The 20,170-nt window shown below is 38.4% G+C and overlaps 1 protein-coding gene across 4 annotated transcripts in view; it reads left to right on the forward strand.

The window, feature by feature from the left end:
- The window catches only part of Asb3 (ankyrin repeat and SOCS box containing 3), a 128,428-nt gene that overhangs the window by 81,802 nt on the left and 26,456 nt on the right, over positions 1-20,170 (forward strand). For 2 of the 4 annotated variants that reach the window (XM_085692334.2, XM_085692333.2), the window contains 2 exons: positions 7,048-7,308; positions 18,793-18,923. In XM_085692334.2, the coding sequence (XP_085548460.1) occupies positions 7,048-7,308; positions 18,793-18,923 (392 nt within the window). The remainder of the gene's footprint in view (positions 1-7,047; positions 7,309-18,792; positions 18,924-20,170) is intronic. The other 2 variants (XM_085692335.2, XM_085692336.2) reach the window with 2 other exon arrangements.

The following is a 20,170-nucleotide window of genomic DNA, read 5'->3' on the forward strand; positions in this document are numbered from 1 at the left end:
GTGTCTTCTGGCCATTCGAAGTTCATCTGTTGTGAATTCTCTGTTAAGTTCAGTACCCCATTTTTTAATTGGGTTAATTAGAGATTTAGTGCCTAGTTTCTTGAGTTCTTTGTATATTTTGGAGATCAGTCCTTTGTCTGATGAGGGGTTGGTGAAGATCTCCCAGTCAGAAGGCAGCCTTTTTGTCCTACTGACAGTGTCCTTTGCTTTACAGAAGCTTCCCAGTTTCAGTAGATCCCATTTATTCATTGTTTCTCTTATTGTCTGTGCTGCTGGGGTCCTACTTAGGAAGAGGGCTCCTGTGCCTATATCTTGTAGACTACTTCCCACTTTCTCTTCTATCAGGTTCAAAGTGGACGGATTAATGTTGATGTCTTTAATCCATTTGGACTTGAGTTTTGTGCATGGTGATAGATATGGATCTACTTTCATTTTTTTACAGGTTGACATCCAGTTATGCCAGCACCATTTGTTAAAGATGCTTTCCTTCTTCCATTGTATACCTTTAGCTCCCTTGTCAAAAATTAGGTGCTCATAGGTTTGTGGGTTAATATCCGGGTCTTCTATTCGATTCCAAAGGTCGATTTCTCTGTTCTTATGCCAATACCAAGCTGTTTTCAATACTGTAGCTCTATAATAGAGTTTGAAGTCAGGGATGGTAATGCCTCCTGAAGTTCCTTTATTGTATAAGATTGTTTTGGCTATCCTGGGTTTTTTGTTTTGCCATATAAACTTGATTATTGTTCTCTCAAGGTCTGTGAAGAAGTTTGATGGGATTTTGATGGGGATTGCATTGAATCTATAGATTGCTTTTGGTAGAATTGCCATTTTTACTATGTTGATTCTCCCAATCCAAGAGCAGGGAAGGTCTTTCCATTTTCTGGTATCCTCCTCAATTTCTTTCTTCAAGGACTTAAAGTTTTTGTCAAATAGGTCTTTCACTTCCTTGGTTAGAGTAACCCCAAGATATTTTATGCTATTTGTGGCTATCATGAAAGGTGATGTTTCTCTGATTTCCCTCTCTGCTTCTTTATCCTTTGTGTATAGGAAGGCCACTGATTTTTTGGAGTTGATCTTGTATCCTGCCACGTTACTAAAGGTGTTTATCAGCTGTAGGAGTTCTTTGGTAGAGTTTTTGGGGTCACTTATGTAAACTATCATATCGTCAGCAAATAACGAAAGTTTGACTTCATCCTTTCCAATACGAATCCCCTTGATCTCCTTATGTTGTCTTATTGCTATTGCTAGAACTTCAAGAACTATATTGAAGAGGTATGGAGAGAGTGGACAGCCTTGTCGCGTTCCTGATTTTAGTGGAAAGGCTTTGAGTTTCTCTCCATTCAGTTTGATGTTAGCTGTCGGCTTGCTGTATATTGCTTTTATTATATTTAGGTATGATCCTTGTATCCCCAGTCTCTCCAACACCTTTATCATAAATGGGTGTTGAATTTTGTCAAATGCTTTTTCAGCATCTAGTGAGATGATCATATGGTTTTTTTCTTTCAGTTTATTTATATGATGGATTACATTGATAGATTTGCGAATGTTGAACCAGCCCTGCATCTCTGGAATGAAGCCGACTTGATCATAATGGATAATTTTTCTAATGTGCTCTTGGATACGGTTTGCCAGTATTTTATTGAGAATTTTCGCGTCGATGTTCATGAGTGAGATTGGCCTGTAATTCTCTTTCTTGGTTGTATCTTTGTGTGGTTTTGGTATTAGGGTAACTGTAGCTTCATAAAAGGAGTTAGGCAATGACTCTTCTGTTTCTATATTGTGGAATACGTTAAGGAGTATAGGTATTAGCTCTTCCTGGAAGTTCTGGTAGAATTCTGCATTGAAACCATCTGGTCCTGGGCTTTTTTTGGTAGGGAGATTTTTGATAACTGCTTCTAATTCTTCGCGACTAACAGGTCTATTTAGATTGTTCACCTGTTCTTGGTTAAACTTTGGTATATGGTACTTATCTAAAAAAATGTCCATTTCTTTTACATTTTCCAACTTTGTGGCATATAAACTTTCGTAGTAAGATCTAATGATTCTCTGAATTTCCTCTGTGTCTGTGGTTATGTCCCCCTTTTCATTTCTGATCCTATTAATTTGCACGTTCTCTCTCTGCCGTTTGATTAGTTTGGATAGGGGTTTGTCAATCTTGTTGATTTTCTCCAAGAACCAGCTTTTTGATTCATTGATTCTTTGGATTGTTTTCTCTGCTTCTATTTTGTTGATTTCAGCCCTCAGTTTGATTATTTCCAGTCTTCTACTCCTCCTGGGTGAATCAGCTTCTTTTTTTTCTAGAGCTTTCAAGTGTGCCGTTAGGTCTCCAATGTGTGCTTTCTCCGTTTTCTTTATTTGGGCACCTATTGCTATGAACTTTCCTCTTAGCACTGCTTTCATAGTGTCCCATAGGTTTGAGTATGTTGTGTCTTTGTTTTCATTAAATTCAAGGAAGTCTTTAATTTCTTTCTTAATTTCGTCCTTTTCCCAGGGATGATTTAGTAGTTGACTGTTCAGTTTCCATGAGTTTGTTGGCTTCCTGGTGGGAGCATTGTTGTTGAATTCTAATTTTAATCCATGGTGATCTGACAAGACACAGGTGGTTACTAATATTTTTTTGTATCTGTGGAAGTTTGCTTTGTTACCGAGTATGTGGTCAATCTTCGAGAAGGTTCCATGAACTGCAGAGAAGAAGGTATATTCTTTCCTATTTGGGTGGAGTGTTCTATAGATGTCTGTTAAGTCCATTTGATTCAATACCTCCAATAAATCTCTTAATTCTCTGTTTGGTTTCTGTCTGATTGACCTGTCCATTGGTGAGAGAGGAGTGTTGAAGTCTCCTACTATTAGCGTGTGTGGTTTGATGACTGCCTTGAGTTCTAGAAGAGTTTCTTTTACATAAGTGGGTGCCTTTATATTAGGGGCATAGATATTCAGGATTGAGACTTCTTCCTGATGAGTTGTTCCTGTTATGAGTATGAAATGTCCATCTCCATCTCTTCTGATTGATTTTAGTTTGAAGTCGATTTTGTTAGATATTAGAATGGCCACACCCGCTTGTTTCTTAGGTCCATTTGCTTGGAAAACCTTTTCCCAACCCTTTACTCTGAGTAGGTGTCTGTCTTTGTGGTTGAGGTGTGTTTCTTGTAAACAGCAGAATGTTGGATCCTGTTTTCGTATCCAATCTCTAAGTCTGTGCCTCTTTATAGGTGAATTGAGTCCATTGATATTAAGAGATATTAATGACCAGTGGTTGTTGACTCGAGTCATTTTTTTTTGGGGGGTAGTAGAGTGTATGTGTTTTCCTTCTTTGAGTTGTGCTAGTGAAGGGTCGCTAGATGTCTGAGTTATTGTAGTCAGTGTTGGCAATGTTGGATTCCTTGGGATGTAATTTTCCTTCTAATATTCTCTGTAAGGCTGGATTAGTAGTTACGTATTGTTTAAATTTGTTTTTATCCTGGAATATTTTGTTTTCTCCGTTGATAGTGAATGAAAGCTTGGCTGGGTATATTAATCTGGGCTTGCATCCATGGTCCCTTAGTTTCTGCAGTACCTCTATCCAGGACCTTCTGGTTTTCATGGTTTCTATAGAGAAGTCTGGTGTAAGTCTGATAGGTTTACCTTTATAGGTTACTTGACCTTTTTCCTTTGCAGCTCTTAATATCCTTTCTTTAATCTGAATGCTTTGTGTTTTGATTATTATATGGCGAGGGGATGTTTTTTTCTGATCCAGTCTATTCGGTGTTCTGTATGCTTCTTGCACCTTCATAGGAAAATCACTCTTTAGGATGGGAAAGTTTTCTTCTATAATTTTGTTGAATATATTTTCTGGACCTTTGTTCTGCAATTCTTCTCCTTCTTCTACTCCTATTATTCTTAGATTTGGTTTTTTTTATTATGTCCCATATTTCCTGAATGTTTTGTGATGAGAATTTGTTGGATTTGCTGTTTTCTTTGGTCAGGGCATTTATTTTCTCTATGGTGTCTTCATAATCTGAGATTCGTTCTTCTATCTCTTGTATTCTATTGGTTATGCTTGTTCCTGAAGTCTCTGTTTGTTTACCTAGATTTTCCATATCCAGCCGGTCCTCGGTTTGTGTTTTCTTCACTGCCTCCATTTCAGTTTTCAATTCTTGAACTGATTCCATTACCTGTTTGATTGTTTTTTCTTGGTTTCCCAGGGTATCATTTACGAATTTACTTATTTCTTCAAACTTTCTGTTATATTTGTCTTCTATTTCTTTACTCATTTCTTCCATCTTTTTGTTATATTTTTCTTCTATTTCTTTAAGTGAGTTATTCATACCCTGTTTAAGAGACTCTATTGCTTTTATAATGACACTGTTTTCCACTTCTCCGGTATAGGGTGTTCAAGTCCTTCTGTCATAAGATCGCTGGGATCTGGAGTTTTCGTGTTGTTTTTCAGATTGTTGGAGGAATTCTTGCCTTGGCGCCTGCCCATCTCTTCCTTCAGATGCTCTCCAATGGCTCTTCCCTCCACTGGGTCTTTTGCTACTGGATTAATGCCCCTTGCTATCCAGGAATCACTTTGCCTGCAGCCTTAGGTTGCTGCAGGCAGACTATTAGAACAAAGGGATTTCCGTCCCTTTGCACTCACCGCCTGTACGTCCCGCGGTGCCCACCCCGGCTGAGATGGAGGAATTTAAGCCCCGAAAAAAGGAGAGGGGAGGGTATGGGTTCCAGGCAGAAAGCTGGGATGGCGTTGCAGGAGAGAGGGATTAGCTGGGGAAGCTGCCCCTTTGGAGTAGTCAGGGAGATAAGGGTGGCGGGAATATTGTGTGTTCCCTAACCGGCCTTGTGTGGCAGTCAGGAACAATACACTTACCCCTCCACAGGATCAGAGCCCCTCGCTGGTCAGAGGTGCCCCTGCCTGCAGTCTTGGTTTGCTGCAGGCCGGCTCTTGGAACAAAGGGACTCCAGTCCCTTTGCATTCACCGCCTAACCTGGCCCGCGGTGCCCACCCCGGCTGAGATGGAGGAATTTAAGCCCCGAAAAAAGGAGAGGGGAGGGTATGGGTTCCAGGCAGAAAGCTGGGATGGCTTTGCAGGAGAGAGGGATTAGCTGGGGAAGCTGCCCCTTTGGAGTAGTCAGGGAGATAAGGGTGGCGGGAGTATTGTGTGTTCCCTAACCGGCCTTGTGTGGCGGTCAGGAACAATACACTTACCCCTCCACAGGATCAGAGCCCCTCGCTGGTCAGAGGTGCCCCTGCCTGCAGTCTTGGCTTGCTGCAGGCCGGCTTTTGGCACAAAGGGACTCCAGTTCCTTTGCACTCACCGCCTAACCTGGCCCGCGGTGCCCACCCCGGCTGAGATGGAGGAATTTAAGCCCCGAAAAAAGGAGAGGGGAGGGTATGGGTTCCAGGCAGAAAGCTGGGATGGCTTTGCAGGAGAGAGGGATTAGCTGGGGAAGCTGCCCCTTTGGAGTAGTCAGGGAGATAAGGGTGGCAGGAGTATTGTGTGTTCCCTAACCGGCCTTGTGTGGTGGTCAGGAACAATACACTTACCCCTCCACAGGATCAGAGCCCCTCGCTCCAGAAATTTTATACTTCCCTCAAATTAATGATTGGGCCTATTGCTTTAATTTTAAAGGTACTTCTGAAAAGTGTTTAGAGATTGATGAGCATTGAGTGTATAATTTGCTTAAAAACAACTTCATCCTATACCTTGATTTTTCCAGGCTTGTATCCACTATAAGCTTTCTCCAAATTTTTAAAAAAGTCATTAGAGAATTTTTTTTTTCTTTTGAGACAGGGTCTCAGTATGTAGCCCTGGCTTACTTGAAATTTGCCAAGTAGACCAGACTGGCTGTAACTCACAAATATCCACCTGCCTCTGCCTCTCAAGTGTTAAGATTAAAGATATGTGCTACCACACTTGTCAAGTTTTATCTGTCTTAAGAAGTAGTTGTTCTCACATGACTTTAGTTTAGATATTTTGTATTTATTTAATATAAAAATTTTGTTCTTTTCTAGATTCTATATTATAATTATTGAAAATAGTTTAATGTTTATAGTTTTTTAATGATATAATACCAAGTTTAAAGGGAGAATAACTTTATTCCTATATACCTTCTTTTTCACTTATGTGCACAGTGAACAGATATGTTTATTATTCTTTGTTAAACTTAGCATTATAACATTATTAAAAATATGAGCATGTAACTCAAAATTGCAGTTTTTGATGACTGTAATATGTTATGCTTATTTGCCTGATTCTTTGTTGTTGAATACTTAGTTTGTTTCTAAAATCTGCTATAGAGAATATTGCTAATAACATTTCTACAAATGGATTACAATTTACTTTGAATTTTATCTTTTGGACACATTTCTTACTGAATAAGAAGTCTGAAAATTTTAATACTTATATTTCCTTTATATTTATTTACATAAGCCTATTTAAATGTTATAAATATATTTACCTAAATAAATGTATTTATTACATATGTAGCAGTTTCAGTGTACAATTTCAGTGTAACTGTTAGTATTCAATAATCTTTTTTAACACTAAATTTAATAGATAAAAATGATGCATGTTTATTCTCTAGAAGTACTTGATAAGGAAGATTAACTTATAAGTTAAACTATGTTCATCGGAAAAGCTTTCCTGTGTGATAGGTATGGTACATGATCACATATAAAATGGTGGAAATTGGCTATGGCTACATAACATAGAAGTTTGTAGAATAAATTAATATTTGGAGACTTACCGTGTTGTTTATGAACTTTAAAAAATAGTAGGAAAAATACTTAATTGTACAAAACACTATAGCTTGAAAAAAGGTTTCTTTGTCAATATATTTTTAAAATCTTATAGTTGAAAGCATAATAGTGTGGCGGGATTGAGATATAAACGTTTTCTTTCTCATGACCTCATTTCAACTCATTGCATGAAGAAGCCACTGGGTGTCCAACTACCATTCTTGTTCACAGTTGTAACTACTATTAACAACTTCTTAGGAACTATTTGTTGTGTAGAAGTCTAACTTTTAAACTTCTTTGTTCCTATTTCATTTTACTTTTCGGTGAAGTTGTGACTTCTCTGGAATTGTGAATATTCTACTGAAGTATGGAGCCCAGTTAAATGAACTTCACTTGGCATACTGCCTGAAGTATGAGATGTTTTCAATGTTTTGCTGCTTTTTGAAGAAAGTTTGCCTATTGACTCCTTGGAATCATACATCTGAATTTATAAGTTATGCAGTTAAAGCCCAAACAAAATATAAAGAGTGGTTGCCACATCTCCTGCTTGCTGGATTCGACCCATTGACACTGCTGTGCAGCAGCTCTTGGTAAGAAATGTTTCTAGTGAGCCTTCCCCATTGGTATTGAGTCTGCCTCAAGCATGCCATCAGGTCTTGAGATCTCTGCCCTAGGAGGAGGGTAGGGGTGTGTGTGTGTGTGTGTGTGTGTGTGTGTGTGTGTGTGTGTGTGTGTGTGCGTGCGTGGGTACTGCCATACTGTACTGTGGGAGAGTATTGACCGCTATTGCTATGTTGGGGTGAAAGAGTTGAGGGCTCCAAACAATAGAAATTGATCTTAAAGCACAAAATTCTGTAAGAAGTGACTACAAATAGTTAGGAGAGGTATAGCTTCCAGGGTGCTTTCCTAAGGAACATTTTCTTCTCCTCTTGACCACTCATTGTGCCCCTCTTTTTGTTCTGGAGACAAGAGTCTTAGTAGCTCGGTCTAGTCTTGACTTTGTGGTCCTCAATGTCAACTTTCCGAGTGCTGGGATTTTAGACAGTGCTACCATGCTTAGCTTTCTTATGCCTCTCTTAATACGTCTGTGACAGAATAATTCTACCCTATAGCAGCTTGTCTTCTGAAATTTGTCTCCCTCACTACATACTGTTTTTCAAAGTATTTGAAGCTATATCTTACTTAGTTCTCATTGTTTCTCAGGTTAGCCGTTTATAAGAGATTGTATGGATATTGAGTCAGGATTCTGTGATGGCAGGATTGTTTCTACCCACTTACAGCCTTAGCAAAAGTTTTCTGGGATAGGTACCTGTAGTATATAACGTATGAAAAAAAAAAAACCCGCTTAACCTGATAAGTCAAATGAGAAAATAGAACCAAAGTGTCCAGTTGAATAGAGAACATGTTATTTTGTAGAGTTGTAGTGAAACATCCTTTAGCCTTGCAAGAGTTTGTTTTAGAAATTGAACAGAAGTCATTGGGTTAGACAACAAGCACTTTAACCTGCTGAGCCCTATCTCTGAGGAACATTCCCTATTTGTAAGAAGAGTTTGCATTTCTTTGGGCTCTACTTTTTACCCATGGCTTCTCATTATGTGAGAAAGAGCCTTTATGTGATAGTGTCTCACTTTCTCATTATCACTACCTGGAACTGTGGAATGCTCATCATGTTTTGTGCTTAGGACTGTCACTGCTCTCTGACACCCTCTTTCTGACCAGGTGCTAGTGAAGAGAGACTGCTCCCTAGAAGGTGGTTTGGGGAGAAAATCAATGAAAAGTGAGGAAAACCTTCTGATCCCACTTTGCTAATAACAGATTGAATCTCTGATTGTACTATTAACAGATTATTAAAAAAATCATAGTTGCCTGTCAAATGCACATGGTTGCCATCCCTTTATTATTCTATATTAGTTTGTACTAAACTCTATTTTTAAGGTAATTGAGTGAAATATAAAGATTACTAACAATTCATTGAGATATCTCTAATTAAAAGATTAGCATATGTTTGTCATAAGTACTCATCCTCCCCAAAAGCATTTTAGTGAGGTAGGAAATCCTTTGAATGCCAGTTATATCTAGTAATTAGCAAAGTTATGTAAATGCCACTGATGTCTCCCTGAATCTCCCGACTAGTACTCCTCTGAGGTTAGCTGGCAGCAGATGCCCCTCACTGTTCTAGGAATCCCCTGACTGCTTTAAATCTCACAGAACACATGGGGTAGCATGTTCCCCTTTATCCTGAACTCAGGTGGTGCCTGTCTCCAGGACATCCACTTTTTCCTCAGCCACTTTCTTCATGTTCTTCATCTAAACCATTAAGTGACTCAGTCATTTCAACCTTCACATCCTAGAGTTTCCAGGATGTCCTGTGTGGGTCTCAATTCTCTGTTCTTAACCATTTTCCTTTATCTTCTTTATACACCCACAGGAATGAAATAGTTCTATGATTAAAGTCAGAAGCTTCCATCTATTCCCAAATGGGAATTTATGACAACTTTTCTTGTTCCTTCTTACTCCTAAATTAGGAAAACCTTTGAAAGAAAAAGGAGTAAATTTTACCTGTTATCTTTTGTTCTCTGGCCAACTAGAGAGTATGAAATATTGAATGTACTCTCAAGGTTCTACAAAATATACTATCCTTTTCCCTGTTCAATATTCTCCTTACCCCATGTATAAGTAGCTAAGATTTTGGTGGCAATAAATCCTTGGGTGTGTACTCCATTTATTTAATATTGAAATGGGAAAATGTTAACTCAATAAACAATCTAATTATTTAATTATTTAGTTTAGCTTTCTTAATTGAAAATGCCATTTCCTATATTTCACTACTGAAGAGTCACTTTATATTCATTAGAAAGAAGTACAGTGGAAACTTTCACTTTGGAAATGAAATTTTATTTTTATTTACTTGTTTGTTTGTTTGTTTATTTATTTATTTTTTGTTTTTCTGGATAGGGTTTCTCAGTAGCTATGGAGCCAGTCCTGGAACTCACTCTGTAGACCAGACTGGCCTCGAATTCACAGGGATTCACCTGTCTCTGCCCTCCACGCGCTGGGATTAAAGGCATGCACCACCACCACCTGGCAGAAATTGAAATTCTTAATGGTGTCAAATTTTGTTCACTAATCTTTCATTAAAATGGTAAAGCCAGTTTTTATACTGAATATGATAAATGTTTTGCCTTCTTGCATCAAGTTTATATTCAAAGAACTATTGCAGGAGAAAAATCTTTTGTAAAGATTCTGATAAACAGATTTTGTTTATTAATAGCACATATAATAAGTCTGTTGCTTGACTTAAGCACACTTAAAAATGTATCTGTCTGAATAATAAATTGCCTGTTGCATTATAATCTATGGAGTAGAAATATTGAATGCAAAACTAAGTCCCTCCCTCCATATTTTAGTGGGAGAAGAGTAGAAAGTGAATGCCCGCTGCACAGTTTGCTGTTGGACTGTCACTGACTTAGGATCCCACAACTGCACTGTAGAATGTAGTGGTCAGTGCATGTAAGCTTCCGCACTTTTCTGTGGACACCCGAACCTCGAAACAGGCGCGCGCTTTTCCTGACTCGAGCCCACGAGAAGGGACGACTGTCCTAGGGGTTTGAACACATGACACACACACAAAGAGACCGGGCTCATCTGCCAAGGAGCAAGTGGCAAATGGCAGCTTTATTAAGCATAAGTCGGGTATATATACTGTGGGGCAGAAAGGCACCAGCCCCCCATCAGGAACAAGGAAAGAGAAAAGTCAGGGGGCCGCACCCAAGGTCAGAGAGCAGCTGAACAGAGAAAAGAGGAACCTTTCCTTCTCTGACCAGGGAACCTTGCCTGCGGGCGGGCAAGAACTTGCTTGCAGGTGGAATTACCATGACAGTAGAGGGAGAGTTCTCTCTAAACTACACCCTTGGGCCGTAGGTGAAATTAACATAACAAGAGAGGGCAGTTCTATGCTACACCCTCAAGCTGATGCAGTGGAACCAGGAAGCAGAACAGCCCTGCATAGCGCCTTGGAAAAATGGGGAACCTGTGTACCTACAAGTGCAGGCAATTAAGATGCAGTTTCAGTGGCATTATCAGTATTGTGAAATACATTCACCACTGCATTAACTAAAGCTGTGCACAGATTTACTTCTTGTGTGTGCTCAGATAACTATAAAAATGACTTTGTGTTGGGTCATAGTGAGACCTAAAGCGTATTAAGGTAGAAAAGGAACCGTTAAAACGGAAATAAGGAACCAGATTCAAGTCACCTTTGTTTTAATTCTCACATGCCAAGGAGAGTGTTGGAGTATGTTTTGTCACTTTTTATTTCATGACAAGTCTTCAATTTACTGAAACTGGGAATTAAAAAGGTTTTTTCAAGGCAACTGTGCTGTTTTCAGTTTTTCCTTATATGTTTGTATATTAAAGAATTAAGAATTAAGGGAGGTGACTCAGCCTTTGCCTACAAGCCTGATGATTGGGACCCACATGACAGGAGAGATCCCATTCCCCCAACTTATCATACACAGACACACATGAATTTTTTAAATTGGAAAGCAATTTTTATACTCTGTTCAGTCATTTCATGTATACTTTCAAATACAGGAAACAAGTTGTTTTGAGATGAGTTTAGAGTATTATTTAGTTTCTTTGCCTTCTGTTTCTTTGTGTTTGTGTGGGGTGTATTAATTAGTGTGCTTGTGTTTGAGGAGGTCTGAGGACACCGAGGGTTCCCTCTGTCCCCCGCTTCCTTTTCTCAGTGTGCTTTCTGAGGAACCTGCAACTGAACTTTACTTCTAGCCTCCTATTTTTGTCCTCTCTTCAGTTGCTCCCTATTGGATGTCTTCAGAAATTGAACTTGAAAAGAATTTCAAATAAATCAATATATTTTTATTGATTAAAAGAAAATAAAACGAGGACATGACTGTTCCTAAGGAATTGAGGATCTAATAAAGAGATAGAAGGGAGAACAGAGGCCCAGGCGGAGTTATCTGTGAGACTCCATACTGGACATGCCCAGCTGACTGAACTGAGCCTTTTAAGTGTGGGGAAGGGAGAGAGATAAGTAGAAAGAGGGGGGAACCAGGAGCCAAGAGATCAGTATAACAAAAATGGCCAGGTTATATAGTTATATAGAGAAGCTAGAGGAAGAGACCTAACCCAGTCACAGGGCTGGAAAGTTTAGGGTAGGTGGAGTGCTATACCAGTCAGGATGTCTCTTTAACAGGTGACTGCAAAACTGAGAGACAGGTGGACAGAGTCTGCTTTGATATGTTAAATAGGCACCTGGGTTAGACATTATCTGGGTTGAGACTAACAGTAATGCAGTAGACCTGTTTTTTTTTTTTTTTTCCCAAAGGGCATGAGGCTGTCCTAGTTGAGACTTATATAAGTAATTTTGTTAAACTTTTCACTGAATTTCATGTGTGTAACGATGTGAAAACTCCTGGAAGATACAATACTGAAGTTTTCATGTTCTATTAACGATCAGTATTTAATATATTGTGGACTTTTTTTGTTTGTTTGTTTTGTTTTCTGAGCCAGGGTTTCTCTGTATAGCTTTGGAGCCTGTCCTGGAACTCTCTTTGTAGACCAGACTGGCCACGAACTCAAAGATGTGACTTCCTCTACTTCCCGAGTGCTGGGTTTAAAGGTGTGCACCACCACCTCCCAGCCTATATTGTAGACTTTTAAAAGTGTGTTTATCCTCCTCTTGAATATTATTTCTATAAAGTCTGCAGAAATAGTTATGCATTATTTAAGATTTCTAGGGCTTAAAGAGTTTTGACATTTAAGTAGCACAGGTATTTTAGAAATCGGGACTTACTTTGAATTACTGTTCTATTCTTTAGTTTTCAAATATTTCTAACACTTGGGGAAGGCTCTTGTGGGCAAACTGGTAGGGAATCCTGTGTTTCAAAAGAAGAAGAGAAGAGAAACTATTAGTGTGGAAATGATCATTCTGTTTTTAAAGCTGAATTTTGGATCATGCTTTAGGACTGAATCTTTAATGAGGAAAGTTCTTAGAAGAGTTGCACAATCCTGGGAATGCTATGGGGGTTGGGGCTGGAGCATTGGGGAGCTATCGTTCCTGTATATTCAGCTTAGTGGTGAATGGAAATATTTGAGCTTTATCCTTTTATATGTTTCTGTGTCTATAGGGATGGCGGAACTACATTTGGCAAGAGAGCTTAGTTGGGAGGAAGTAATGGGAAGCACACCCAAGACACTGGTACTTTTTTCAATGGGAAAGAAAGTGCCTGCTCTTCATGAGGGTAGAGATGCCTCGTGAGGCTCCTTAGAGAACTGCGCACAGAGTCTAGTCCATTTCTAGGAGTACCCTAGATTATTAATGTCTATTGAACTGGCCCTAGTTTTAAGGATACTTTCTGTGGTCTTGTTTTTGTTCGTCTTCATCATTAAATTCTTTTTTGTTGTTGTTGTTGCTTATCAGCATTTTATTGATAATATTAAGACTATGAATGACAACATGAGAGAGAAATGTGATAGCTTACATTTGTCCTCAGACCTTTATAAATGGCAGGTACACACATTAATAACTTGCATTTGTATGTCGTAAAACACCCTCTGTTTAGAACATAGTAAGGAAATTTGTTTGGTGAGGTTGTCCTTTTAAACTGACGAAACCTCTCAGCTGTCAAACTGCATTAGAGATCTTTGAGAAGGATAAGATTTTACTTGAGTCATTGATTTTAAAAATGCCAGGGAACTTACTCAGGGTCCTCCATGATCGTCGAGGGCAAGAGCACCAGGACTGTATTTGTCTTATGCTGTGTAGCACAGGTTTTTTTTTTTTTGTTGTTGTTGTTTTTTCCTTTTTTTATTGATATTTATTGAGCTCAAAAATTTTCTCTGTTTCTCTCCCTGCCTCTCCCCTCCCCTCTTCAATCCTCCCTCAAAATCCCCATGCTCCAATTTACTCAAGAGATCTTGTCTTTTTCTACTTTCTATTTCCCATGTAGATTATATCTATGTAAGACTCTCTTAGTGTCCTCATTGTTGTCTAAGTTCTCTGGGATTGTGATTTGTAGTCTGGCTCTCTTTGCTCTATGTTTAAAAACCACTTATGAGTTAGTACATGTGATATTTGTCTTTCTGGGTCTGGGTTACCTCACTCAAAATGGTGTTTTCTAGCTCCATCAATTTGCCTGCAAATTTCAAGATGTCATTATTTTTTTCTGTTGTGTAATACTCCATTGTGTAAACCTTTTCCTTATCCATTCTTTGGTCGAAGAGCATTTAGGTTGTTTCCAGGTTCTGGCTATGACAAACAAAGCTGCTATGAACATAGTTGAGCACATGTCCTTGTGTCACAATTGAGCATCCTTTCGATATATACCCCACAGTGGTATTACTGGGTCTTGAGGAAGGTTGTTTCCCTGTGCCAGTGCGCTAAAGTGTACTTCCCACTTTCTCTTCTATAAAGTTCAATGTGGCTCGCTTTATGTTGAGGTCTTTGATCCATTTGGATTTGAGTTTTGTGCATGGTGTTAGATATGGGTTTGTTTTCATTTTTTTACATGTTGATATGCAGTTATGCCAGCACAACTTGTTAAATATGCTTTCTTTTTTCCATTTGATATTTTTTGCTTCTTTGTTAGAAATCAGAAGTTAGAAGATGTGTGGATTGATATCCAGGTCTTCTATTCAGTTCCATTGATCCTCCAGTCCTTATGCCAATACAAGGCTGTTTTCAGTATTGTAGCTCTGTAGTAGAGTTTGAAGTCAGGGACTGTAATGCCTCCAGAAGTTCTTTTATTATACAGGATTGTTTTGGCTATCCTGGGGTGTTTTTGTTTGTTTGTTTGTTTGGGTTTTTTGATTTTTTGTTTGTTTGTTTGTTTGTTTTTGCTTCTTCATACGAAGTTGAGTACAGTTCTTTCAAGATTGTTGAAGATTCTGCTGAGTTTTTGATGGGCATTGCGTTGAATCTGTAGATTGCTTGTGGTAAGATTGTCATTTTTACTATGTTAATTCTGCCCTACCCAAGAGCATGGGAAATCTTTCCACTTTCTGGTGTCTTCTTCAATTTCTTTCCTCAAATATTTAAAGTTCTTGTCATACAAGTCTTCCACTTGTTTGGTTAGAGTTACTCCAAGATATTTATGCTACTTGTGGCTATTGTGAAGAGTGTTGATGCTCTGATTTCTTCCCCAGCCCTTTTATCATCTGTGTACAGGCGGGCTACTGTTTTTTTGTTTTGTTTTGTTTTAGTAAATCTTGTATCCTGCTACATTGCTGAAAGTGTTTATGAGTTGTAGAAGTTCCTTGATAGAATTTTGAATTTTGGGGATCACTTATGTAAACTATCATATCATCAGCAAACAGTGAGAGTTTGACTTCTTCTTTTCCAATTTATATCCCCTTGATCTCCTTTTGGTCTCTTACTGCTCTAGCTAGGACCTCAAGAAATATATTGAATAGATATGGAGAGGAGTGGACAACCTGGTCTCGTTCCTGATTTCAGTAGAAACACTGGGAGTTTCTCTCCATTTAGGTTGATGCTGGCTGTTAACTTGCTGTATATTGCCTTAATTATGTTTAGGTATATTCCTTGTATCCCTGCTCTCTCCAAGACCTTTAAAAATGAAGGGATGTTGTATTTTGTCAAAAAGCTTTTTCGGCATCTAATAAGATGATCATGTGATTTTTAGTTTTCAGCTTTTTTCTATGGTGGATTATGTTGACAGATTTTCATATGTTGAACCATCCTTGCATCTGTGGATGAAGCCGACTTGATCATGGTGGATGATGGTTCTGATATGTTCTTGGATTCTGTTTGCCAATATTTTATTTAGTATTTTGCATCAATGTTCATGAGTGAGATTGGTCTGTGATTCTTTTTCTTAGTAATGTCTTTCTGTGGTTTGGGTATCATGGTAATTGTAGCCTCATAAAAAGAGTTTGGCAGTGTTCCTTCTCTTTTGATTGTGTGGAATAATTTGAGGAGTATTGGTATTAGTTCTTCTTTGAAAGTCTTGTAGAATTCTGAGCTGAAACCATCTGGTACTGGGCTTTTTTTTTTTTTGGTTGGGAGATTTAATTTGCTTATCTGGTCTTGATTTAATTTTGGTAAGTGATATTTATTCAGAAAAGTGTCCATTTCCTTTAATTTTCCCAATTTTGTGGAGTACAGGTTTTCGAAATAGGACCTAATGATTCTCTGTATTTCCTCCGTGTCTGTTGTTATGTTCCCCTTTTCATTTCTGATTTTGTGAATTTGGATGTTCTCTCTTTGCCTTTCCGTTAGTTTGAATAAAGGTTTGTCTGTTTTGTTGATTTTTCTCGAAGAACCAGCTCTTCACTAGTGTGGGATTTTTCAAGCTTCTTTATGTAGGCATTTAGTGCTATGAACTTTCCTCTTACCACTGCTTTCATTGTGTCCCATAAATTTGGGTATGCTGTGTAGTCATTTTCATTGAAGTTTAGGAAGTCTTTAATTTCCCCCTTTATTTCTTTCTTGACCCATTGGTGATTCAGGTGAGCATTGTTTAATTTCCATGTGTTTGTAGGTTTTCTGGAATTAGTATTGCTATTGACTTCTAGTTTTAAACCATGATGATCTGATACAGTACATTGGGCTATTTCAATATTTTTTGTATTTGTTGATGTTTGTTAATGAACATGTAGTCAATTTTTGAGAAGGTTCCATGAGGTGCTGAGAAGAGGGTATATTCTTTTCTGTTTGAATGGAATATTCTATAGATGTCTGTTAAGTCCATTTGAGTCATAACATCTGTTAGTTCTCTTATTTCTCTGTTCATTTTTTGTCTGATTGACCTGTCCAGTGGTGAGAGGGAGTGTTGAAGTCTCCCACTATTAGTGTGTGGAGTTTAGTATATGATTTAAGCTCTAGAAGTGTTTCTTTGACATATGAGGGTGCCCTTGTATTTGGCGCATAGATGTTCAGTATTGAAATTTCTTCCTGGTAGATTTTTCCTGTGACTAATATGAAATGACCTTCTTTGTCTCTTTTGACTGATTTTAGCTTGAAGTCTATTTTATTAGATATTAGGATAGCTACTCCCGCTTGATTCTTAGATCCATTTGATTGGTCTATTTTTTCTCAACCCTTTACTCTGAGGTTGAGATGTGTTTTTTGTATGCAGAACAAGGATGGATTTTGTTTTCGTATCCAATCTGTTAGCCTGTGCCTTTTTATAGGTGAGTTGAGTCCATTTTCATTAAGGGATATTAATGACCAGTGGTTGTTATCTCCTGTTAATTTAGTTTTCATCGTTGGTGATGTTAATTTGTGCATTTTTTCTTCTTCGGGATTTGCTGTAATGAGATCATCAATTGTGTGTGTTTTTGTTGGTGTAGCCATCTTCCTTGGGTTGGAGTTTTCCTTCTAGTATTTTGTGTAGGGCTGGGTCAGTGGCTAGGTATAGGTGAAATTTAGATTTGTCATAGAATATCTTGCTTTGTCCTTCTATGGTGATTGACAGTTTTGCTGGGTATAGTAGTGTGTGCTGGCATCCGTGGTCTCTCTTAATGTCTGCATAATGCTTAACCATGACCTTCTGGCTTTCGTTGTCTCCAATGAGAAGTCAGGTGTAATTCGGATAGGTCTACTTTTATATGTTACTTGGCCTTTTTCCTTTGCTGCTGTTAATATTCTTTCTTTACTCTCTATGTTTAGTGTTTTGATTATTATGTGGCGAGAGGTCTTCTTTTCTTTTTTTGTTTTTTTTTTTTTTTTTGATCCAGTCTATTTGGTGTTCTGTAAGCTTCTTGTATCTTCATAGCCATATCTTTCTTTAGGTAGGGAAAGTTTTCTTCTGTGATTTTGTTAAATAAATTTTCTGTGCCTTCTTCTATATTTATTATTCTAAGATTTGGCCTTTTTATGGTGTCTCCTATTTCATGGATATTTTGGGTCAAGCTTTTGTTAGATTTAATGTTTTCTCTAACTGATGAGTCTATTTCCTCTATTGTATCTTCAGTGCTTGAAATTCTTTCTTCCATTACTTGAATTCTGTTGTTTATGCTTGTGTTTGTGGTTCCTGATCTTTTTCTCATGATTGTTGTTTTTATAATTCCTTTGGCTTGTGTTTTCTTTATTTTTTCTATCTCGGTTTTCAAGTCCGGAATAGTTTCTTTTATATGTTTGAGTTCTTTTCCTTGGTTTTCTTTAAGTGATTTGCTGATATCTTCCAATTTTTTTGTTTGTTTTTTTCCTCCATTTCTTTAAGGTAATTTCTCATTTCATCTTTAAGAATTTCAAACATTCTCTTGAGTTTATTTTTTAGATCATTTTCTTTTGGTTCATCCATATTTGGTTGTTCAGGTCTTGCTGGTGTAGGGTCTTTAGATTTTACTGGTCTTGTGCTGCTCTTTGTGGTATATCATGTGATCTTACCTTTTCTACTCATCTTTTCCTCTAATAGGTATGGTTGGGGCGCTGTCTGAGATTCTGTTGAATAATCTTCTAGGTGCCAGTGAATCCCAAGCTGAGATGGTTGTTCCTCGTGGGACAGTCAGTGTCTCAGTTCTAGTTTCCCTGTTTGTTATTGCTGTTCCTGGAGATAGCTCAGTGCTCCTGTGCTTGGCTCTGCTCCTTTGGAGTTTGCTGTCTCAGGTCTACTTTGGCTTATGCTGCTGGCTTTGTTCTGTTTCTGTGAATCTTGGTCTGGATAACCTCCTGCAGAAGTCCCTGGCTTGGAGTTGGGCCTGTTGTGGTGGATATCGCTGACTCTGGATCTGGTTGCTGGCTCAGTCCTGATCCGCCTGTGTCCCGGGACTGGGTCTACTCCCGGCTTTTCATTCTGGTGTAGCTTGTTTTCTCTGTGTCTTAGGTAACTGGTTCAGTTCCACTCCGGTTCTGGTGGAAGTTGCAGAGTCTGAGTCAGGTCATTGCCTCCATTCTGGTCTGCCAGTGTCCCAGGACTGGATTTACTCCTGGCTTCTGCTCCCAGTGGAGCTTGTTTCCTCAGGCCCTCTCTGTCCTAGGAGTCCCATCCTTAAGTTCTTGTATAAAAGGTGTGTGATATTTGCTTTTAGTACTAGCCCTAAATATGTTAATATTTTGCTTTTGATGGCCTGTTAACTTGTTGTTTATACAGGGTTGACACGGTCAGCGATGGTGTCCTTATTTTTACTTTGGAATTTTCTAACTGGAAGAGACTTCCCCCACCTGTTGAAAAGATGATCTCTGCCCGTGCAAACTCTTCCTGGGCTCTTCAGCAACATATGGGTAAGAAAGCACAGATTCAAATACACTGCCACTTTTCCTTCTCTTGGTTTTCTTGCTACATTGAAATTTTTTGTGGATTTGTTGTAGAACATATAGTAAATTAGGCAGAATTTGCATTTCTCTACATGTAGAAAGGGTGGGGAAAGGACAGTAATTTTCTCTACGAATTGTGTCTGTTCATAAGTTTAACCTACTGATCTTATAGAGAGTGGCCAATTGATAGTTTTTCTCAGTAATATCCTTTGTTTTTATAAAGTTACATAAGCAAAATATTTAGTTTACAATCAAAAGAATGCTGAACTTAATTTTTCTTTACAAATTTGGGTTCTCTCTGTAATATGGTATCATCTCTGAAGGGAAATACTACCATATTTTATTTACTCTATCTCTACTGATAATATATCAGCTTTTGGTATACCCTGTGATGTAGTTGGAGGCTGCTTGTTTGTTTCCTGGCTGCCCAGAAGCCCAGCCATGAAATAACCACACAGAAACTATATTAATTAAATTACTGCTTTACTCATTAGCTCTAGCTTCTTATTGGCTAACTTTAATTTCTTAATTTAACCCATTTCCATTAATCTGTGTATCGCCACGAGGCTGTAGCTTACCGGGTAAAGTTCTGGTGTCTGTCTTCAGTGGGGCCATGTGGCTTCTCACTGACTGCACCTTCTTTCTCCCAGCACTCAGCCTAGTTTTCCCTGCCTACTGTGTTCTGCCCTGCAGTAGGTCCCAAACACTTTCTTTATTAGCCAGTGGTATTCACAGCATACAAGGGGATCTCACATCACTGTGAGCTAGGTTGAAATTCTGTGAACTGATTGTTTGGTTGTTGCTTTTTTAGAGAGGATCTTTCTATATAGCCTAGGCTGGCCTAAAACTTGTGGTCTTCCTGCCATAACTTTTCACATGCTGAGATTACAAGTGTATGTTACTATGGATTTTTGTCTTTGTTTAGAGTGTTGGTTACAAGTTGTAATGTATAATGGTCAGGAAAAAAGCTAAGCAAAGGAGATTCAGAGTTCTTGTTTTGATTTAAAAAAAGGGGGAAATGCTGTGAGATAATGCTCTTGTACATGGTAAAGATTTGTCATTCATATTAGTTTACTAAAATACTGATTGGCCATAGCCAGGCAGGAAGTATTGGTGGGACAACCAGACTAAGAGAGTTCTGGGAAGAGGAAAAGCTAGATGTAGAGGAAGCAAGATGAAACTGTCTCACTGAGAAAAGGTACCAAGCCACATGG

Source organism: Myodes glareolus, chromosome 8, assembly GCF_982192425.1.
Source record: "Myodes glareolus chromosome 8, mMyoGla1.1, whole genome shotgun sequence".
Lineage (NCBI taxonomy): Eukaryota > Metazoa > Chordata > Mammalia > Rodentia > Cricetidae > Myodes > Myodes glareolus.